The sequence below is a fragment of the Saimiri boliviensis genome, chromosome 17, assembly GCF_048565385.1.
Source record: "Saimiri boliviensis isolate mSaiBol1 chromosome 17, mSaiBol1.pri, whole genome shotgun sequence".
NCBI lineage: Eukaryota > Metazoa > Chordata > Mammalia > Primates > Cebidae > Saimiri > Saimiri boliviensis.
The window spans coordinates 1899491-1923445 of NC_133465.1; the positions used below are offsets into that span (position 1 = coordinate 1899491).

Sequence of the window (23955 nt, forward strand, 5' to 3'; positions counted from 1 at the left end):
CAATATATAATAATTTCTAGGTTTTAAATTTTACGTAAGTATGTATCCTTCAGCACCTTGACTTTTAAATTTAACATTGTTTCCCTCCAAGATTTATACCTGTTGTAAAATTATGCCAAGTTTATTCGTAGGAGCTGCTGTTTGGTATTTCATTAAGTGAATATATGTTGTTCTATTGACAGACATTTGCTTCTGATGTTTTGCTGTTTTGATCTGATTGATTTCTGAGAGATTATTATATATTCTGGATTCTTTTTTTTTTTTTGAGACGGAGTTACCCAGGGTGGAGTGCAATGGCGCGATCTCGGCTCACCGCAACCTCCGCCTCCTGGGTTCAGGCAATTCTCCTGCCTCCGCCTCCTGAGTAGCTGGGATTACAGGCATGTGCCACCATGCCCAGCTAATTTTTTGTATTTTTAGTAGAGAGGGGGTTTCACCATGTTGACCAGGATGGTCTCGATCTCTTGACCTCAGGAGCCACCCGCCTCGGCCTCCCAAAGTGCTGGGATTACAGGCATGGGCCACCGCGCCCGGCATGTATTCTGGATTCTAATCTTTTGTGTTTGTATGTGTCACCAGTATCTTCTCCTACTCTTTGACCTCTCTTTTAATTTTGTTTACAGTGTCAAGTTGTGTAGAAATTGAGTCAGATGGATAAATCATTCCCTTTTTTTTTGGTCTTATCTAAGACGTTCTTCCCTACCTGTATCTTCTTACTTTAAAAAATTTAATTTTTTTTTGTTGTTGTTGTGACAGAGTCTCACCCTGTCGCCCAGGCTGGAGTGTGGCACAATCTCGGCTCACTGCAACTGCAGCCTCCCAGGCTCAAGCAATTCTCCTGCCTTAGCCTCCAGAGTAGGTGGGATTACAGGCACCCACCACCACGCCTGGCTAATTTTTGTATTTTTAGTAGAGAATGGGGTTTTACCATGTTGGCAAGGCTGGTCTGGAACTCCTGGCCTCAAGTGATCTGCCTGCCTCAGCCTCCCAAAGTATTGGAATTACAGGTGTGAGCCCATGCGCCTGGCCCTTCTTTTCAAATTAAGTCTCTAACCTACTTAGAATTGTTCTTTAGTATCAGTGTGAGGTAGAAGGATGTAATTTTATTATGTTCCATTGTAGTCAGTTGTTCCCAAATCGTTTATAAATAGACCATTTTTTATTTACTGATTTCTGTGATTAATCCTGTAATATCAAATTTCTTTATATGCTTTGGATTAATTTGTGGGCTGATGTATGTGTCCCATTGCTGTATCTGTCTTTCTCTGCATCAGTAAATATCTTATACCTTACTAGCCTAAGCATTGATATCTGGTAGTATGGATCATCCTTCTTTGTTGAAAGAATTATGGCTGATTCATGGTCCTTTGCCCTTTAGTGTAATCTTGTTTGTTTGTTTGAGACAGAGTTTTACTTTTGTTGCCCAGGCTGGAGTGCAGTGCAGCCATCTTGGCTCACTGCAACCTCTGCCTCCCAGGTTCAAGCGATTCTTCTGCCTCAGACTCCCAAGTAGTTGGGATTATGTGCACACCACCATTGCCTGGCTAATTTTTGTATTTTTAGTAGAGACAGGGTTTCGCCATGTTGGCCACACTGGTCTTGAACTGACCTCAGGTGATCCACCTGCCTCGGCCTCCCAAAGTGCTGGGATTACAGGTGTGAGCCACCATGCCTGGCCACCCTTCAGTGTAATTTTAAGATTAACTTGTCAAAACCTGTTGGGGTTCTAAGTGAAATGGACACTTTTATTCTTCTAGTCTTAACTGTCATACTGTATTTCTCAACTTATTTAAATCTTAAGTAGCCATCAGTTTAGCAAATGTATCTCAGATTTCTGAGTTCTTTCTTTTGATGTGTCATCTACTCAGTGTATAATTAAAGACTAACATCTCTTAACCTTTTAGTTTATTTAGATTTCAAAAGTCTGTAAAAACTTAGTGCCTCCTTTCCAGGTGTAGTGGGGAAACAAAATCCCATTTAGTAAATTTGAATGTTCCTCAAGAAAGGAGTTTGTAAGTAAGAATAGGTAATATGCATAACACCTTCATTTCTTTAATTCTTTATTATTTTTGTAAAACACTTTGCCTTATTTTTAATCTCTGTGATTTGGGTAGTTTCTTTTGTATTTTATATACTTTGGGTAAACTAAAGAAAGAAAGATAAATTTAATTCTAGGACTGTCATACTCATTTTTAGCAGCAAGAGAACAATACTGTGGATTTTAAATAAGTACACACAGCTCTCTCCACCCAAGATTTAGAATAGAGAATGTTAGTAATAAAGCAGTATTGTTTGTAACTCCAGCTGTAGAGTGCTAGAAACTCTTCAGAAGCATTCCAGGCTGGCTGGGTGTGGTGGCTCAATGTCTGTAATCTCAGCACTTTGGGAGGCCAGGGTGGGTGTATCACTTGAGGTCAGGAATTGGAGAACAGCTTGGTCAACCTGGTGAAACCCCATCTCTTTTGAAAATACAAAAAATAGCCAGGCATGGTGGCATATGCCTGTGGTCTCAGTTACCTGGGAGGATGAGGTGGAAGGATCACTTGAGCAGCCTGGGAGGTGGAGGTTACAGTGAGCCAGGATTGCACCACTGCATTCCAACCTGGGTAACAGAGGAAGACCCTGTCTAAAAAAAAAAAGAAGAAGAAGAATTTAAAGTGAATCCTTGGTGTTTTTCTCTTCAGCAAGATTCAAAGGTTTTTGTATAAGCATTGAGAGATTGATTAGTTGATTCTAATCAGGGGTGAAGTTTCCCAGGAGACCTTGTTAAGAAACTGACAATTAAGGGAATTAAGGCTCTTTACAAGGGCATTTAATAGTGACCCTTGGAATCTAAGTTGAACAAGAAGGGGAGTGAGGACATAGTGAAGTTGATGGATCATGAGAAAAATGGCAAAATTAGCAGGTGGAACCTACAAAATAAGCCCAGGGAAAAAAATAAATTAACAGGTGGGAGATACTGAGATAGGAGAATTACTGGTCTAGATGAACGAGAAGGATAGGAGGTGGTCGTCAGGTGTCAGGATGCCTGACATCCAGATTTTGGACATGAGGCAGTCTTTGGTGCGGATATTGAAGGGTATTACCACAGAATGGGAAGCTGGAATTGTGTGTTGGGCCTGATTGTGAAGAGGAGGCTAAAGACATGGAAGACCACAGTGTTTGGCGAGTTACCCATGTGGGCGATGGTTGATGTTAGCAAGAGCAGTTTAGGGGTAGAATGGAAGATGGCCAAGTCTGAAGTGTCCAACTGAAGAGTAGGGAAGTTGGGGGTCAGTAGATGACATGAACAAGGTCGGATAGTAGACGAAGTCTATTGGTGAGAAATTAAAATGTACTCAGGTTTTTGAAGACAGAGGAGAAAAGGTTTAGAAGAAGCAAGAAGGAATATTCCCCACTTAACAGCAAATACAGAAAAGAAGCAGCAATCTTCAAATGAGAGCGTTTCACGGACAGGTTTTAGTTAAGAGACAGAAGGGGAACGTTTTAGGGAGGTTGAGTAGTAGAAGAGTTGTCACTCACTAAAAATCAGCCATTTAATCATTATCATTGTTATCGTTTTTAATATTAGATTTTGAGCCAGCTGTAATGGTGCACACCTATAGTCCTAGGTACTCTGGGGCCGAGGCAGGAGGATCTCTTGAGCCCAAAAGTTGGAGACTGCAGTGAGCTGTGATTGCACCTGAGTGACACAATGAGACCCTGTCTCTAAAAAACATAATATTATTAAATTTTATGATTAGCTATTCTGTAACTCTTATTTCTGGATACTTTAATAAACTGTAATATATGATTTTTTTATTGAATAGGTTTCATTTTCTATAAAAGTTTGATTATTAGGCCTTTGGTAATGTTAAAGTACTCATTATCCTCTCATATATATTGGAAAATCAGATTTAATTTTTTTTGTGGTATGTTTACCATATGCCAGGCTCTTACCTATTGTTGTAAATATGAAAATATGTAAGATATAATACCTCTTCTCAAAGAGGATCAGTGAGGTCACAAGAATATAATGTGTGAGCATATACGTCCATATACACACACACCTATCAGACTATTAGCAGTGGTCACCTCTGGGACAGTGAAGGGCTAGATGTTAAAGGGAACTTTCCAATTTTAGCATCTTTTAATACAATATATTTTTTACAAATAGAAGTATTAAGATAGAATTTATGGGAGTCACATTTTTGTATAATAATTGAAAGGAGAAACTGTGTTTTTTAAGCCTTTGTCTATTTCTTCTAGGCAGGAATACCAATGGGACCAATGCCAGCAGCGGGAATGCCTTACCTAGGACAAGCGCCCTTCCTGGGCATGCGTCCTCCAGGCCCACAGTACACTCCAGACATGCAGAAGCAGTTTGCCGAAGAGCAGCAGTAAGAGATCGCCAAAATTCAAGAATTGCAAAGATACATTATAGCATCTATCTTAAGAATTGTCTAATGATCTCTAGTGCAGATTTGAAACTAAAACAGTCAAAAGTTGCCTTTAAAACTCTTAAGGCCTGGCCCAGTGGCTCATGCCTGTAATCCCAGCACTTTGGGAGGCTGAGGCAGGCAGATTGCTTGAGCCCAGGAGTTTGAGACCAGCCTGGGCGACGTGCCGAAACCCTGTCTCTACAAAAAATATAAAATATTAGCCAGGCATGGTGGCTCATGCCTGTAATCCCAGCTACTCAGATAGCTGAGGTGGGAGGATCACCTGAGCCCCGAGGTTAAGACTGTGGTCATGCCACTATACTCCAGCTAGGGCAACAGAGTGAGACCCTGTCTTAAAAACAACAACGACAACAAAAAACCCTCTTTAAAATACCATTATTATAAGTTTATAGTCAAAAGGGACCTTAGAGAGCCTCTAATTCAACCCTCTTGTTGTACATCTGGTGAAAACAAAGTCTGGGAAAATGAAAGAGCTTGTCAGTCCGGGTTACAGGGTTAGCAGCAAAGCCTGGACCCACAGGCAGGCTTCCTCACTCCCAGGTCATTGCTCTTTTCTCCTGTGCGACACTGGCTTCCCAAGCACGTCCTTTTTTAATGTGCAGAGCAAGGTGTGTTCTTACGTTTATTTGCATCCCTGGTTTATGAGAATACTTTTGTATGCAAAAGCTTGTTTCCTCCTCTTGCAAATCAGATAAGAAGTAAATTCATATATGTAATTTAGGTAAATCATTCTTTCGACTCATGTCACGTATTTTGGAATTCATATAGTGAGGAAACAGGATTGTCATAATGAAATGTACACTTCTAGAAATGCAACATGATATTGCTGAAACTGTTAGAAATCTGAATATAGGCCAGGCATGGTGGCTCACACCTGTAATGCCGTAGTACTTCGGGAGGCCAAGGCAGGCAGATTGCCTGAGGTCAGGAGTTCAAGACCAGCCTGACTAACATGGTAAAACCCTGTCTCTACTAAAAATACAAAATTACCCGGGCATGGTGGCACGTGCCTGTAATCCCAGCTACTTGAGAGACTGAGGCAGGAGAATTGCTTGAACCCTGGAGGTGGAGGCGGAGGTTGCAGTGAGCCGAGATCACGCCATTGCACTCCAACCTGGGCAACAAGAGCGAAACTCTGTCTCAAGGAAAAAACCAAAAAACTCATGAGTATAAAACACAGTGTATAATCCCAGGAGCTGGTTCTTGATTAGATCATTTTTCCTTCAGAAAACGATTTGAACAGCAACAAAAACTCTTAGAAGAAGAACGAAAAAGGCGCCAGTTTGAAGAGCAGAAGCAAAAGCTCAGACTTCTGAGCAGTGTGAAACCCAAGGTAGTATTTCAATACTTCTCACCCAGAGCATACACACCCTGAATTTGCTGCTTCTCACTCATTCAATGGATTTCCTGACTGGGGCACCAGCCCAAGCTGAGGCTGTGATTGATTCTTTCCATCTTAGTTTATCTAATTCCTAATGTGAAGGATTTTTCATTTTCTGTAAAGATACATTGTTGTTAATGAGAATAGGGTATCAGCCATTATCTTCTCAGCTCTTTTTTGGTATCAGGGCAGTTTGTAATCTTTTTCGTGGGAAACAGTAATCCTGAATTCAGTAATATTTCGTATTTCCCTTAGAGCCTTCATAGGACACTTAATATCAAACAGGTCTATCCTAAAGTATTTATAAATTGGCCCTTTAATGTTTTTATTTTCTTTGGAGTGTCATTTTGTGTCATTGTTTAATCATTTAGCAATGTCTTTTTGACTTGGAGAATTCATTATCAGAAGTGTGTGGTAAAAATATTGGAAATAGATGAATATCTATGCTTTTCTTAATTTGAGAGGGTTTAAGACACAGTAAGGGTTAAGTAAAGAAATACACATAATTTGTTGTCTCTTAGACAGGAGAGAAGAGTAGAGATGATGCTTTGGAAGCCATAAAAGGAAACTTAGATGGATTTTCCAGAGATGCAAAAATGCACCCGACTCCAGCATCGCACCCCAAGAAACCAGGTAGTTTTAAGAGGCATTACATTTTTCTTTTCTTGGAAGGTGGTTTATGTAGTCCCTGTTTGTTTACCTGGCCATTATATGTGTGTGTAAAAAGTCAATGCAGAACTCTTCCTTCAAGCTGAGTACAGATTTGGATGTTCTCAAATGTACAGTGGCTTAAGAGCTCTAGTCTGGATGACAACTGTCTTGGGAGGAAAAAAACCTCTTTGTCCTTTAATTAAATGTCACTATGATCATTTCACCTGTAAGTTTTCTGTATATAAATATGTAAATATTAGTAAAACCTATTTACTCAGAGCAAATGTGATAAAGGAGTTTGCCATTTAATTCTCATTGTTTTATAGTAACTTTCATGAGCTAGTTCTGAATTCATTATTTAATGTGATGAAACTTAAAATTCTTAAAATGCCTCATTTTAAAAATCATAGGTATTACAATCTCATGAAATTCTAGTTTCTCTAATGCAGTTCTTTGTAGTTTTTAATCAACATTTATTGTCAGGTATGCAAAAAGAAATGTGCCTATTTAGAGCAGGGTAAAGGGATTTGGGCGAGGAGGTGGTTGTTCTTTTGAACACTTAGCAGTTGAAATGAGTCTCGTCTTTGCATAATTGTTACCACATTCTTTTTAAAAATTCAACATTTCAGGCCAGGCACCATGGCTCATGCCTGTAATCCCAGCACTTTGGGAGGCAGAGACAGATAGGATCACTTGAAGTCTGGAGTTCAAGACCAGCCTGGCCAACGTGGTGAAACCCTGTCTCTTAAAAATACAAAAATTAGCTGAGCATAGTGGTGTAAGCCTGTAGTCCCAGCTACTCAGGAGACTGAGGCACGAGAATCGCTTGAACCTGGGAGGCAGAGGTTGCAGAGAGCTGAGATCGTGCCACTGCACTCCAGCCTGGGTGACAGGGAGACTCAGTCTAAAAATAAATAATAATAAATGTGAAAAAGTAACAATAAAATAGTATTATTAATGAGCTTCATATTAAATGTAGCTTCTGTAGAACAGGTTTATTATAAGTAAATGTCAATAAAAAGCCATAGTGCTTTTTTTTTTTTTTTTTTTTTTTTGAGATGGATTTTCACTCTTGTTACCCAGGCTGTATCGTGCAATGGCGCGATCTTGGCTCACCGCAACCTCCGCCTCCTGGGTTCAGGCAATTCTCCTGCCTCAGCCTCCTGAGTAGCTGGGATTACAGGAACGCGCCACCTTGCCCAGCTAATTTTTTTTTGTATTTTTAGTAGAGACGGGGTTTCACCATGTTGACCAGGATGATCTCGATCTCTTGACCTCGTGATCCACCCGCCTCGGCCTCCCAAAGTGCTGGGATTACAGGCTTGAGCTACTGCGCCCGGTCCGCCTTTTTTTTTTTTTTTTTTTTTTTTTTTTTGTGACAGTCTCGCTCTGGCACCACGCTGGAGTGCAGTGGCGTGATCTCGGCTCACTGCAACCTCCGTCTCCCAGGTTCAAGCAATTCTGCCTCAGCTGCCTGAGTAGCTGGGACTACAGGCGCATGCCGCCATGCCCAGCTAATTTTTGTGTGTTTTTAGTAGAGACGGGTTTTGACCATGTTGGCCAGGATGGTCTCGATTTCTTGACCTTGTGATTTGCCCACTTCGGCCTCCCAAAGTGCTGGGATTACAGGTATGAGCCACCATGCCTGGCTTATTGATTGATTGATTGATTGATGGATGGATGGATGGATGGATGGAGTCTCGCTCAATCATGGAGTCACCCAAGCTGGAGTGCAGTGGCACGATTTCAGCTCACTGCCACGAACTCGGCTCACTGCCATCTCCGCCTCCCAGGTTCAAGTGATTCTCCTGCTTCAGCCTTCCAAGTAGTTGGGACTATAGGTGCATGCCACCACGCCCAGCTGATTTTTGTATTTTTAGTAGAGATGGGGTTTCACCATGTGAGCGAGGATGGTCTCGATCTCCTGACCTTGTGATCCACCCACTTCAGCCTCCCAAAGTGCTAGGATTACAGGCATGAGCCACTGCACCCGGCTGACATTTATATCTTTTAGTGCCAAAGATCTTTTAAAGGTAGTCTTCAGGAGGGATTTGCTTTCTTAAATTGACTATAGTTGTTTGATTCAGCACTTTATGATATCCTAATGTTGATACTTTTCACAAGAAAATATCATCTTAGTAATGTGTTTAATGTTCTTGTCTTGGCTGGGTGTGGTGGCTCATGCCTGTAATTCCAGCACTTTGGGAGGCCAAGGTGGGTGGATCACTGAGGTCAGGAGTTTGAGACCAGCCTGGCCAATATGGTGTATCTCTGTCTCTACTAAAAATACATAAATTAACCAGGTGTGGTGGTATGCACCTGTAGTCCCACCTACTTCAGAGACTGAGCCAGAAGCATCGCTTGAACCTGGGAAACCAAGGAGAGGTTGCAGTGAGTCGATATCACGCCATTGCACTCCAGCCTGGGCATCGCAGTGAACCTCTGTCTCCAAAAAAAAAAAAAAAAAGTTCTTGTCTTTTGTAATTTTTATTACTCATATGGTAACTGTACTGAAATATGATGTATGCAAATGTGTGGATCAGACATATTTCAAAAATTACAAGTTTGTATTGTGCATTATTTCTTTCTGAATTTCTTAGTAAATCATGGAATTTAGTCATCATAGTATATATCTGTCCAAAATTTATTCAGTACTGTATCAGTAGGTTTTCTTATATCTGATGTATATTGGTTTGAGATAACATTATCTAGATAAATAGATCATTTTGACTTCAAAAATAATCATCACTTTGATGTAAATCATTAATGGTCTCGGGGAAAATTATTGATCTAATGAAAGAAAGACAGTCAAGCCAGGAGTTTGAGACCAGCCTGGGCAATATAGTGAGACACCATCTCTATGAGGAAAAAAAAAAAAAGGAAAGAATTAGCTGGGCATGGTGGCATGTGCTACTCAGGAGGCTGAGGCTCGAGGATTGCTTGAGCCAAGGAGTTTGAGGCTGTTATGATCATGAGCTATGAGCATGCCACAGCACTTCAGCCTAGGTGATAGAGCAAGAACCTGTCTCTAAAATAAATGAATAGATACATACAATTTTAGTTTTGCCTTTTTTTTGGACCAAATGCAAAATAGCTATTAAAACTCCCCTTTAACAAGACATAAAATTGTGTGTGAATAGACATCAAAGTGTTTTACCTGCATCATATAATTCCATTTGACCATTGTTACTTGTTATTGCTTGTTCACCTCCACTATTTATGTTTCAGTATATTCTTTCAGAATTGCACTACATCTGAATTTCTTTTTCTCTGTTGGTTTCCGTTTTTGTGTGTTTCATTGCCATTTTCCGTTTTGCAGATTGTCCCACATCTCATGCTACTAAAACTGTCTTCCCATCACCTGCCTTTCTCGACCAAGAAGAATTCAGTGACTTTATGCAGGGGCCTGTTGAAGTGCCCCCGTGCGGGCCTTCTGCCATGTCCCAGCCCTTTCAGTCTCTCCACCCCTCCACCCCACTTGGCCAGCTGCATGCACAGAAGGCTGGGACACAGCCCCTCCCTCCAGATCACAGTCCAGTGCCTTTTGCCTTACATGGTGTCCCTGAGCAAATTTCTTACTTCTCTACTGCTTCAACCTCACACAATATACCGAAAGCAGGTAACTCTTAGCATTATTAATGAAAATATTCTTCAGATACCCTGGCATAACTTATATCTCTTATATAAGTAGAATAATCTAGTGATGTTGGCAAAGGTGTACATGAATGTATGACTGCTGTTGAAATTCAGCAATTAAGAGTCTAGACTTTTAAGTTCTGGGGTCGTCACATTCCAGAAAGGTGATTTAAAACTTTTGCTCCTCAACTAGGAGCAATTTAAACTGCCATATAACTTTAAAAGGAATCTCCTGATTTTTCCAGAAGATTGTTGTTTGGGAGATTCACCAGTATCATTTTCTTAAGATGAAGGAGCTAGGAAAGGCTTTTTTAGATAGTGTTCTTTCTGGTTCAGTGACAGAGCACTTGGGTGCAAAAGCCCAGGCTGTTCATTTACTATCAGTTTGTCCTTGGTCTGCATTAGATTTTGTCATCTATAAAATGAATAGAGACAGCTACACATCCTGGCTTGAGACAGTGCTGGAAGGAATCTTGGCAGACATGTACTTAGTCCAGACTTTCTCATTTGACGGACATAGGAACAGCGCAAGAGATGATGATGGCGTTACTGGCCAGAGGCCTCCCTAGGAGTTAGTGAAACTGTTAGCTTATGTAGATTGTCAGATTTCAAAGGTAGTGCTCCTTCCACTTCACTCTTCCACCTACTGTCTCATAGAATTCTTTAGAATCACAGTAGGATAATTATGTTTAAGTTCTCTGAAATCTCTAAAGTCTCTCAAGTCCTATACAGATGTGTGGTGACTGAATTATTTCAGTGTTTACATTATATGTGGCAGAGCCTTCCCTCTAGTATATGGGGATGAGGTGGGCACCGTGGCTCACGTGTGTAATTCCAGGGAGGCTAAGGTGGGCAGATCACCTGAGGTCAGGAGTTGCAGACCAGCCTGGCCAACATGATGAAACCTTGTCTCTACTAAACACGAAAATGAGCCGGGTGTGATGGCGGGCACCTATACCCAGCTACTCAGGAGGCTGAGGCAGGAGAATCGCTTGAACCTGGGAGGCTGAGGTTGCACTAGTACAATCTACAATTTTTCTTTGAGACTCCGTCTCAAGAAAAAAAGAACGTGGGGGTAGAGATGGATGATTGAGAAGATTAGACATATACAGTTATATACAAATAATCCTTCATGCTGTTTGTTTAGGCCCTTCCTTGGAGGAGAAGCTCCTAGTATCTTGTGATATAAGTACATCTGGGCAGGAACAAATAAAATTAAATACCTCTGAAGTTGGCCACAAAGCCCTAGGCCCAGGTTCCAGTAAGAACCATCCCAGTTTAACGGCCAGTAATGGGGGTGCTGTAGATGGATGTGTAAGTGGTACCACCACTGCCGAGGCAGAAAAGACTTCAGATCAAAACCTGTCAATTGAAGAGAGTGGTGAGCTCGTGAAACATTCAGCAAAAAACTTGTTTAACCAAACGTTGCTCAGATGCTAACACCTTAAGCATTAATCTTCAAATGTATGCTGCTTGATTTTGCTAATCGAAATTTTGCTTGAAATAATGTTTAATGTGTTCCTTTCTCCAATTAACCCCTAAGATTTTGCTCTGAATTCTTTCAACACACTGTTACTCTTTTTTAAAAATGATTTTGATAACTGGTTTTCTGAATTGGAATCATTTCTGATTTAAAATTTTCTTTCCTTTTATTTTATAAAAGCTCTCTTTTTCCCCCCCTTATACTTTCTCTTCTTCCATAGAGGTCGTAAAGTTAAAATACAACTGGAAAAGTCACCAATGAGAATATACTTTTGCTTTTTCTAAAATAAACCATATGCACCACTGCCTAAAAGATGTAAATTTTATAAATTCAACCCTCAGAAATAAATTAGAATGTAGGCAGCCTAGGAGGCAAACTTTTGCAGGATATTTTACTGGACAAAAAAACCCAAAAGTCCTGTATATTTGAGAGCAGTATCATATGGAGGTTAAAAAAAAAAAAAAATGCTGCAAGTAAAGCTTGGACAATTAAATCTTTTTAATTTACATTTATCTGATACAGTTTTAAACTATCATCTATCATGGTTTTTTCCCCTTAATTTGTAACACATGTTAAGTGGTGCTAGGCTGATATGATTCAGAATATTGATTTGATACATTTTAGTTTTTGTATAATTCACTCTTTAGAACAGTTAGCGTACAAGAGTTGCTTAGAAACCAAATAATTTTATTCTGGATCAGAGGGCAGGGTACCAAATATTTAATTGTATTGGTGACTTTTTGAGTAGTGCTGTGTATAAAGAACATGACTCACTGTGATTTCCCCATCTTCTCCCTGGACCACTGTATACATTAACGTTTCTTATCTTCTAGGTGTGGGAGTATTTCCCTCACAGGATCCTGTGCAGCCCAGAATGCCTCCTTGGATTTACAATGAGAGTTTGGTTCCAGGTAAAAAAGCTGCTTTGCCTAGGATTCCCATCTGGATATTTTGCTTTAAATATTGTAAATGTAGTTGTAACTGTTTACTGTTGTAGTTACAAAATATGCAGAAGGAATTGTCTCTTTTTTCTAAAAGAGCACAGAAATTAAATAAATGTCGTGTTTCATAAGACTGCCTCATATATGGAATAACTATATAAATGAAGGAGAATAGTTTTGTTTTAATGTTTTATTAACCATCATACTTTTATTTTTAAAAGCTTCCTTAGATTTATCATGCCTTAATGGACATTATCAAATATTTACTTCAGCAATTATCAAGAATTTTGCTAAAATATGTAATGTAATTTTCTGAATTCTTCGTTTATATTTTTAAAAATATACTTTCTATGACTTGTTTGTAATATCATATGAAGTAAAAGACCATGTTGCATCTTTTTTTCCACACTGGAAGATGTTCAAGATGATACTTACTTTTTTTTTTTTGAGACAGAGTTTTTGCTCCTGTTACCCAGGTTGGAGTGCAATGGCGCGATCTCGGCTCACCACAGCCTCCGCCTCCTGGGCTCAGGGAATTCTCCTGCCTCAGCCTCCTGAGTAGCTGGGATTACAGGCATGCACCACCATGCCCAGCTAATTTTTTGTATTTTTAGTAGAGACGGGGTTTCACCATGTTGACCAGGATGGTCTACAATCTCTTGACCTGGTGATCCACCCACCTCGGCCTCCCAAAGTGCTAGGATTACAGGCGTGAGCCACCGTACTTTTTTTTTTTTTTTTTTTTTGTGATGGAGTCTCATTCTGTCACCCAGGCTGGAGTGCAGTGGCATGATCTCAGCTCACTGCAGCCTCTGCCTCCTGAGTTCAAGCCTCAGTCTCTCCTGCCTCAGCCTCCAGAGTAGCTGTAGGCATGTGCCACCACACCTGGCTAATTTTTTTGTATTTTTAGTAGAGACGGGGTTTCACTATGTTGGCCAGGCTAGTCTTGAACTCCTGACCTTGTGATCTGCCCACCTCAGCCTCCCAAAGTGCTGGGATTGCAGGCATGAGCCACCATGCCTGGCTGCATTTTTTTTTTTTTTTTTAGACAAGATCTTTCTCTGTCACCCAGGCTGGAGTGCAATGGCATGATCTTGGCTCACTGCAGCCTTGACCTCCCCAGACTCAGGCAGTCCTCACACCTCAGCCTCTCAAGTAGCTGGGACTACAGGCATGTGGCACTATGCCCAGTGAATTTTTGTATTTTTTGTAGAGACAGGGTCTTTCCATGTTGCTCATACTGGTCTCAAACTCTTGGGCTCGAGTAATCTGGCTGCCTCAGTCTCCCAAAGTACTGGGATTATAGGTGTGAGCCGCTGCACCTGGCCTGCTTTTTCTTTACGTATATTTTTACTGCTGAGCCAAAAAGAAAAGAAAAAAAAAATACTTGGTTGGGTGCGGTGGCTCACGCCTGTACTCCCAGCTACTCAAGAGGCTGAGTCAGGAGAATCTCTTGAACCCGGGAAGTGGAGGTTGCAGTGAGCCAAGATGATGCCACTGCACTCCAGCCTGGGCGACAGAGTAAGACTCTGTCTCAAAAAAAATATATATCCTGAAAATGCATTTTCTTCTTTACAAAAGTTTTTAATTTTTATGGTTGTATGGTAAGTATATATTTTATGGGACACATAAGATACTTGGATACAGACGTACAATTTGTAATAATCACATTAGGGTAGATAGGGTATCCATTACCTCAAGCATGTATCACTTTGTTATGAGCATTCCAATTATACTCTTTAAACTATTTTAAGTGTACAATAAGTTACTGTTGACTGTAGCTACCTTGCAGTGTGCTATCAAATACAAGCTCTTACTCCTTCTATCCAGCTATATTTTTGCACCTATTCCCGCATCCCCAGTACCCTTCTCAGCCTCTGGAAACCATCATTCTGTTCTTTATCTCCATGGGTTCAGTCGTTTTAATTTTTAGCTTCCATAAGTGAATGAACATATGTGAAGTTTGAATTTCTATGCCTGGCTTATTTTCACTTAGCATAATGTCCTCCAGTTCCAACCATGTTGTTGGAAATGACAGGATCTCATTTTTAAAAAATTCTCATTAGGGCTGAATTGTGCTCTGTTGTATCTATACACCACATTTTCTTTATCCATTTATCTGTCCATGGACACTTAGGTTGCTTCTGAATGTTGATTTACAGGTTAGTACAGCCACTGTGGAGAAACCTTTATACTGTTCTCCATGGTGGCTATACTAATTTACATTTCTACCAACAGTGTATGAGGGTTCCCTTTTCTCCACATCCTCACCAGTATTTGTTATTGCTTGTCTTTTGGATAAAAGCCATCCTAAGTGGGGTGAGATGATACCTGACTGTACTTTTGATTGACGTTTCTCTGAGGATCAGTGATGTTGAGCACCTTTTCATGAACCTGTTTGCCGTTTGCATGTCTTCTTTTGAGAAACGCCTATTCAGTTCTCTCTTCCATTTTTTAATCAGATTATTAGTTGTTTGTTTTTGTTTGTTTTTTTCTACTGAGTTGTTTGAGCTTCTTCTATATTCTGGTTATTAATCCCTTGTCAGATGTATAGTTTGCAGATATTCTTTTCCCACTTTGTGGGTTGTCTGTTCATTTTGTTGATTGTTTCCTTTGCAATGCGAAAGCTTTTAAACTTGATGTGATTCCATTTGTCCATTTTTGCTTTGGTTGCCTTTCCTTTTTGGTTACTACTCAAGTATTTGCCCAGGCCAATGTCCTGGAGACATTGTCTCCCCTTTTCTTTTGAGTAGTTTCATAGTTTCTGGTCTTAGATTTAAGTCTTTAATTCATTTTGATTTGATTTTTGTATTTGGTGTGGGGTGGGTTCAAGTTTTATTCTTCTGCATACGGATGCCTGTTTTTCCCAGCACCATTTATTGAAGAGACCCTCCCCAATGTATGTTCTTGACACCTTTCTGAAAAATAAGTTTAATGGAGATGTGTGGATTTATTTCGGGGTTCTGTATTCTGTTCCCGTGGTCTCTGTGTCTCTCTTTATGCCATTACTATGCTGTTTTAGTTACTATAGCTTTGTAGTATAATTTGAAGTCAGGTGATAGACAGTAATGGGCCATAATTCCTCCAGTTTTGTTATTTTTGCTCAGGATGGCTTTGGCTATTCTGGGTCCATACAAATTTTAGGATTATTTTTTCTGTTTCTGTGAAAAACATAATTGGTATTTGATAGGGATTGCATTTAATCTGTACGACACATTGCTTTGGGTAGTATGGACGTTTGAAAAACATTGATTCTTCCAAAACACGAACATGGAATATTTCTCTGTTTTTATGTCCCTTTCAATTTCTTGCATTAATGTTTTATAGTTTTCATTCAAATTCATTTTCTGACAGTACTCATAATGACAAAAGGCTGGTCGTTCCCAAAATCATACGTACAATTCAGTTGAACATAAAAATAACGGCTTTTCTTGCAACTGACTATTAGGCAGTTTGCATCTTTTCTTCTTCTCTGTCCTCAAGCCAAACAAGTGAAATCTAGATCTTGGTATATGTTGCAGTTTTATCCATTTTCTGCCAGTTTGTATTGCTTTCTCTCCTCCTCCTTTCAAACATAACATGCACGCATACTTTCTAGCGAAAATATGTGTTCTTTTTTCTTTTCTTTTGAGATGGCGTCTCACTCGGTCACTCAGGCTGGGGTGCAGTGGTTCGATCTTGGCTGCAACCTCCGCCTCCCAGGTTCAAGCAATTCTCCTGCCTCAGCTTCCCAAGTAGCTGGGATTACAGACGTGTACCATGATGCCCAGCTAATTTTTTTGTATTTTTAGCCACCATATTGTCTAGGCTGGTTTTGAACTCCTGACCTTGTGATCTGCCCGCCTTGGCCTCCCAAAGTGCTGGCATTACAGGCGTGAACCACCGTGCCAGACCAAAATATGTGTTCTTATAGAGAGCCCACTAACCTCTACTCCATACGCGTAATCCCAGACGTAAACTTTTTGTTTTAAATATTTTTCTGTCTCCTTTAGCCCTACTTACTTTTGTTTCTCTTACTAAGCTTGCTAGATTTAGTAAGTAACTATACAGAATGCCCAGTTAAATTTGAATTTCAGGTCAACAGCAAGTGATTTTTTTAGTATAAGTGTGTCTCATGCAGTATTGGCATTATTTTTGCCCTGTCTCTAACAACATTTCCGACTTGGTCCTTTGGAAAATTCATGTTACTGTCAAAAACTCACCAACTGTACCTGCCTTTTTAAGACGTTTGTTCTGCTTCTTCACCCTGACCGAAACCAGGTCTTTCCTTGAAGGCTGTATTTCAGTGGTTTCTCCGTAGTTTCTTCAGCAGTTTATCTCACAACCTCTAATTTACTGGAAAGAGTGATGTTGGTGTAATTCTTACTTCCTATTGCTATTTTCAAACTGTTCCCACCATCATTACTCTACAGCTTCTCTTGAAAAGTCCAAAGCGCTGTCTCGTTATAGTCTTCTACTGAATTATAAGACTTTGTCTTACCTCTAGCCTTAAACCTTATCTTTAGTACCAAGCTCCAGACTCTTCTAGGCTCCAGACTCTAGTTGTCTGCTGGACATTTCCACTTGGATATTACAAATATATATATATTTGTAATGGAGTCTTACTCTGTTGCCCAGGCTGGAGTGCAGAGTGCAGAGGCACGATCTTGGCTCACTGCAACCTTCGTCTCAGGGTTCAAGCAATTATCCTGCCTCAGCTTCCCAAGTAGCTGGGACTACAGGCACATGCCACCATGCCCGGCTAATTTTTGTACTTTTAGTGGAGATGGGATTTCACCATGTTGTCTGGGTTAGTCTCAAACTCCTGACCTCAGATGATCCGCTGGCCTCAGCCTCCCAAAGTGCTGAGATTATAGGCATGAGCTACATGCCCAGCCACACTTGAATGTATTTAAAGCAATTTAAACTTGGTTCTGTTAAAGCATTTTGAAAATTATTCTTGTATACCAACAATGGCACCCCCAAAACTGAATCACTTGTGATGTGTTTCCATTTGTAATCTGGTCTTCCCTTTGATAGATGCCTATAAGAAAATCTTAGAAACCACAATGACTGCAACTGGAATAGATACTGCTAAACTGTATCCCATTCTGATGTCATCTGGACTTCCCAGGGAAACTCTTGGGCAGATATGGGCCTTCGCTAATCGAACTACACCTGGCAGACTTACGAAAGAAGAACTTTATACCGTTCTCGCCATGATAGCAGTGACACAGGTAAACTGTGTGTTGTCTTTTTTTTTGAGACAGAGTCTCACTCTGTCACCAGGCACTAGGCTGGAGTGCAGTGGCACAATCTCGGCTCACTGCAACCTCCGCCTCCTGGGTTCAGGCAGTTCTCCTGCCTCAGCCTCCCAAGTAGCTGGGACTACAGGTGCACGCCGCCACGCCCAGCTACTTTTTTGTATTTTTAGGAGAGATGGGGTTTCACCACGTTGGCCAGGATGGTCTCGATCTCTTGACCTTGTGATCCGCCCGCCTCGGCCTCCCAAAGTGCTGGGATTCCAGGCTTGAGCCACTGCGCCCGGCCAAAACTGTGTTTCTTAAGTTAGATCAAATAACGTTATTAATATAAATTAATATAAATTTACCACGTTGTATAACTCCTGGTACATTAAAATTTGATCATTTTCAGTTTATAGTACTTGAAAAATGTACAGTTTATATGATGCACATAATAGTAAATTATTTGTTTAAAGACTTATGTTTTGTTTTTGAGACCGAGTCTCACTCTATTGCCCAGGCTGGAGTACAGTGCCTGCTACTACGCCTGGCTAATTTTTATATTTTTAGTAGAGACGGGGTTTCACCATGTTGGTCAGGCTGATCTTGAACTCCTGACCTCAAGTGATCCACCCGTGTCGACCTCCCAAAGTGCTGCGATTACAGGCGTGAGCCACAGTGCCCAGCTAAAGACTTTTATATATATTAACATTTTCTGAACTTGAAAGTTAGTCAGTGATAGCTGAAATTACTGTCTCTTGAAGTCCTTGTCTAAAATTTCATACATATAGATAAAGTATTCTCAGTCTGGTAGCAGTTTTTCTTTTATTGCAAAGTCATTTTATTTTTTATTTTTTATTTTTTTTGAGACTGAGTTTTGCTCTTGTTACCCAGGCTGGAGTGCAATGGCACGATCTCGGCTCACCGCCACCTCCGCCTCCTGGGTTCAGGCAATTCTCCTGCCTCAGCCTCCTGAGTAGCTGGGATTACAGGCACGCACCACCATGCCCAGCTAACTTTTTGTATTTTTAGTAGAGACGGGGTTTCACCCTGTTGACCAGGATGGTCTTGATCTCTTGACCTTGTGATCCACCTGCCTCGGCCTCCCAAAGTGCTGGGATTACAGGCTTGAGCCACCGCGCCCGGCCTGCGAAGTCATTTTAAATGCTTTGATCATAAAGAATTAACCAAACTTGTTAGAAAAAGTGTCAGAACTGATGTATGTTGGCCATTTCTTTGTTAAATATTAGGTTTGTATTGATTGACCTTGTAACTTTTTTCTTGTATCAAATTCATGAGTTTTGAGAGTGAGAGTGGAAACACACAAAGCTGCAGATTTTTACCTTTCTGTCTCTTTGCCAGATTTCTATCATCCGTGGTTTACAAACCCCTAATCCATTTTCCTTCTGTCATTTGTAGAGGGGTGTTCCTGCAATGAGTCCTGATGCTTTAAACCAGTTCCCAGCAGCTCCTATTCCAACTTTAAGTGGTTTTTCTATGACTCTGCCTACACCAGTGAGTCAGACAACTGTGATACCGTCAGGCCCTGCGGGCTCCATGCCCCTCAGCCTTGGACAGCCAGTCATGGGCATTAACCTTGTTGGACCAGTGGGTGGAGCTGCAGCCCAGGCTTCTGGTGGTTTCCTGCCAACTTACCCTGCAAATCAGGTAAATGGAGAAGCTGTGCATATTTCAAATAATCCCTCAAGGTGAATCTGGGCACCTTTTTTTCCAGGGATACATAGAGTAGGTTGCCGGCTTATGGGGAGCACATTTAAATTCTTAGGTTCTATCTTTCAGGAAAACTGCTAAATCCGAAATTAAAATACTTCAGTTTTTCACTTCCTAGATTAGCAAAAATGTTTTAAGTATATAATATTTAGTGTTATTGAAAATTGCTGGGCATAGTGGCTCATGCCTGTAATCCTAGCACTTTGGGAGGCTGGGGCAGGCAGATCACCTGAGGTCAGGAGGTTGAGACCAGCCTGACCGACATGGAGGAACCCCATCTCTACTGAAAATAGAACATGAGTCAGACATGGTGGCACATGCCTGTAATCCCAGCAACTCGGGAGGCTGAAGCAGGAGAGTCACTTAAACCTGGGAGGCAGAGGTTGCGGTGAGCCAAGATCGAGTCATTGCACTCCAGCCTGGGCAACAAGAGTGAAACTCCATCTCAAAAAAGAAAGACCTGGGTTTGGTCTTTATGCTGCCACTCACTGTCTACAAGTCTTTAGATGAGTTACTTAACCTTGTTGTGTCCCATTGGCTCATTTTGGGCTGAGTGTGGTGGCTTATGCCTGTAATACCAGCACTTTGGGAGGCTGAGGCCAGTGGATCACAAGGTCAGGAGTTCAAGATCAGCCTGGCCAACATGGTAAAACCCTGTCTCTACTGAAAATACAAAAATTAGCCGAGTGTGGTAGCACGTGCCTGTAGTCCTAGGTATTTGGGAGGCTGAGGCAGGAGAATCGCTTGAACCTGGGAGGCAGAGGTTGCAGTGAGCTGAAATCGCGCCAGTGCATTCCAGCCTCGGTGACAGAGTGAGACTCGGTCTCAAAAAAGAAAAAAAAGAAAATGCAGGATAAACATAACTAATACACTCTAGGCTTATTGTTACAGACTTGTTGAAAGGCAGACTTGGCAATAACTATCAAAATTCTACATGTCCAGCTGGGCATGGTGGTGTATACCTGTAGTTCCAGCTACTCTGGAGGCTGAGGCAGGAGGATCATATAAGACCAGGAATTCAAGTCTGCGGTGAGCTATGATTATGATCACACCATTACACTTGAGCTTGGCAACAGAGGGAGACCCTGTTTAAAACGAAACAAAACAAATACCTCAGCATATATATATCTTCTGTCCCAGCAGTCATTAGACATAATTAGACATTATTAGAAATCTGTCCCAAGAAATAGTAACTCAAATTAGCAAAGGCATGCAAGAATTTGTTTTGTAACATTGTTAGAGTAAAAAGTAAAAGAAGAAGAAAAAAACCGGGGAGAAAGGTTAAATAAATTTTAGTTCATCCACACAGTGGTAAACTAATCATTAAACTGAATGAGATAGATCTACATGTACTGCATGGAGATGTGTCTTTGTTATATAGTTAAAGTATAGAGCAATATAGTGTAAGCTGACTTTTTTTTTTTTTAAAAAACAAATGAGCTGTTAGCAGTACTTCTGGAGTGTGGGATTAGGAGTCATTGTTCACTTTTTATACATGTATGTGATTGGTTATGAGCTTGTGTCATAACCAATAATTTGCAAACATGCATGATATGTCTATATGACTTTTTTTTTTTTTGACCTTTTCTATGTATTTATTTGAGATGAGTCTTGCTGTGTCGCCCAGGCTGGAGTGCAGTGGCATGATCTTCGCTCACTGCCGCCTCCGCCTCCCAGGTTCAAGCCATTCGCCTGCCTCAGCTTGCCAGCTAGCTGGGACTACAGGTGCCCGCCACCACATCCAGCTAGATACGTCTTTTAAAGATGGTAGGCGCTCAGTAACCCAATGAAATTCAGCTATTTTAAAAATGTATAGATTATCTTTTTTTTTTTTTTTTTTAAGAGTCACCCAGGCTAGAGTACAGTGATGTGATCTTGGTTCACTGCAACCTCTGCCTCCTGGGTTCAAGGTATTCTCCTGCCTCAGCCACCCATGTAGCTGAGTCTACAGGCTCATGTCACCACGCCCAGCTAATTGTGTATTTTTAGTAGAGACAGGGTTTTGCCATGCTGGCCAGGCAGGCTGGTCTCAAACTTCTGACCTCAGGAGATCTGCTGGCCTCCACCTCCCAAAGTGCTAGGATTACAGGTGTGAACTACTGGGCCTGGCCTAGATTAGCTATTTAAACCAGTCTTTTACCATTTGTACCAGAGAGTATCTAAAATTACAAAATAGGATTCCGGCCTTAAGCACTTGAGTTAATGTACCTAAACTCAGAAATTTTAAAGGCAGTCTTTTGAGATTGACTCTTGGAGATTTGTTGTGTATTTATTTTACCAGTCAGTGCTATTTATTTAAATGTCCTTTATAAACCTAGGTAGTAAAGCCAGAAGAAGACGACTTCCAGGATTTTCAAGATGCTTCTAAGTCAGGATCCCTTGATGACTCATTCAGTGATTTCCAAGAGTTGCCTGCTTCTTCAAAAACAAGTAACTCCCAGCATGGAAATAGGTAGAAAAGAGTTTGATATATTTAATATTGTATTTAATCGTTAAGAAAGAGGCATCCATAATAAGAAGGCTAGGTGTGAGGAATTTTAAAAATTAAATTTTACTCTGCAAACTTCTCTCCCCTTTGTCCACCTCAAACTTCAGCTCCTCCTGTTTCCTCCCGATACACACCTGCCTGCCAATACTCTTTTTAACCTGTGCCAAACCTGCATTATAGCTAAGAGCACCTGTGCAGGGATGTTCCTGTATTAAAAGGCAGGTCTTCAACTGTTGAAAAGTTTTTTAGGCAGGAGCACATAATATTTACATTTTTGTAATGTAATGTACTGTTGCTTTTCCACAGAACTATAATTCAGAACTCTAAATTATCATATTTATTCACATTTCTTGTGTATTTGACATCAGTGTCTTTTAAGCCTTCAGATTTCTGTTGTTTGCATAGACAGCTGCATAAACATTTGTCTAAGGTTTTAAACACCACCTTAACCTTCAACCTCCTGGGCATAGTGGCACATCCCTGTATTCCCAGCTGTCCCAGCTACTTGGGATGCTGAGGCAGGAGAATCACTTGAACCCAGGAGGTTGAAACTGCAGTGTGCTGTGATTATGCCACTGCACTCCAGCCTGGCGGCAGAGCAAGACGCTGTCTCAAAAAAAAAAAAAGGTAAAAATAAAAATTCACAGAGGTTAATGTATAGGAGTTTGGAGTTGGTTAGTTTATTTTGCTGAGATCAAAATATTTCTTTTGAAATGTAGATATTGCCAGGCTCAGTGGCTCATGCCCGTAATCCCAGCACTTTGGGAGGCCGAGGCGGGTGGATCACGAGGTCAAGAAATCAAAACCATCCTGGTCAACATGGTGAAACCCCGTCTCTACTAAAAATACAAAAAATTAGCTGGGCATGGTGGTGCGTGCCTGTAGTCCCAGCTACTCAGGAGGCTGAGGCAGGAGAATTGCCTGAACCCAGGAGGCGGAGGTTGCGGTGAGCCGAGATCACGTCATTGCACTCCAGCCTGGGTAACGAGCAAAACTCTGTCTCAAAAAAAAAAAAAGAAATGTATATGTTTAGCAGGGTAAGCAACTAAATAAAACTATCTACCACAGTCATGTGGAGTGATTGTAAAACATTAATAGATTCACTAGAGAAAATGCAAAATACTTTTTACTTTTCAGTAGAATACAGGTTCTTAAATATAAAATAAATATGCCTTTCTCCCTTGAGTATTTTCATTATACGAAAGGGTAGAAATAACTTTTCATGTTTGGAACAGATGCTAACTGTATGTAACTGACAAACACTTTCACAGTGACTACAGTGGTTTTTTAAAATAATAAGAGAACTGGAATGAAATACTCACTTGCAGTGTGCGTAAAAATTACATTCTGAGTCATACTGTGAATGGAATTTTGTTGACTATAATCAGCAAGAAGTAGTTTATTACCCTAAAGATCTTTTTTTTTCAATTCTGTGAATATAATTTTAAAATCAATAAGTAAGTGTCACATTTAGTAGAAAGATTTTTACCGTTGAGCTGTAAATGGCCATTGCTAAAGTTGGAGGGGTCACGAAAAGTAAATCATTCAACTTTTTGGGTTTTTTTCCCCTTAAAATGTTAATTGCCTTTATTCCCATGTAATATTCTGTACGGTGAGCTGTACTTTAATTACTTACGGAACTTTTAAAAAGTCAACTTGCAATATATAGACGATGACATTTCATTTGTCAAGATCAGTTATAAAGCAGCTGTTTGGTGGTGATGTGAAATCATAATATTTGATGGCAATAAGTCCTAAAGGACTGTGTACCCATTAGCATGCAGCTGCCAGAGCCTAGTTTTTACCTTACTTGTAAGCCACTGATAAGAAGATTTAAATGTCTGTGGAAAGATTTTTTGCTCCAGGGCAAAGAACTCAATAGAAATCCACTTATATAACTTGTACACGGTACTGAATGACAAGAACTAGTGGTGGAATGTACTCATTCATATGTAAAGGTAGTTCTTCCAGAGAGCTGCC

At 40.6% G+C, this 23955-nt stretch overlaps 1 protein-coding gene across 12 annotated transcripts in view; it reads left to right on the forward strand.

Annotated features, from left to right (window-relative positions):
• Positions 1–23955, forward strand: part of SYNRG (synergin gamma) — a 95564-nt gene that overhangs the window by 20646 nt on the left and 50963 nt on the right. For 6 of the 12 annotated variants that reach the window (XM_039476169.2, XM_039476171.2, XM_039476173.2 and 3 more), the window contains exons 4-12: positions 4249–4379; positions 5670–5775; positions 6345–6456; positions 9794–10093; positions 11258–11491; positions 12427–12504; positions 17554–17750; positions 19176–19424; positions 21806–21939. In XM_039476169.2, the coding sequence (XP_039332103.1) occupies positions 4249–4379; positions 5670–5775; positions 6345–6456; positions 9794–10093; positions 11258–11491; positions 12427–12504; positions 17554–17750; positions 19176–19424; positions 21806–21939 (1541 nt within the window). The remainder of the gene's footprint in view (positions 1–4248; positions 4380–5669; positions 5776–6344; positions 6457–9793; positions 10094–11257; positions 11492–12426; positions 12505–17553; positions 17751–19175; positions 19425–21805; positions 21940–23955) is intronic. The other 6 variants (XM_039476176.2, XM_039476179.2, XM_039476181.2 and 3 more) reach the window with 2 other exon arrangements.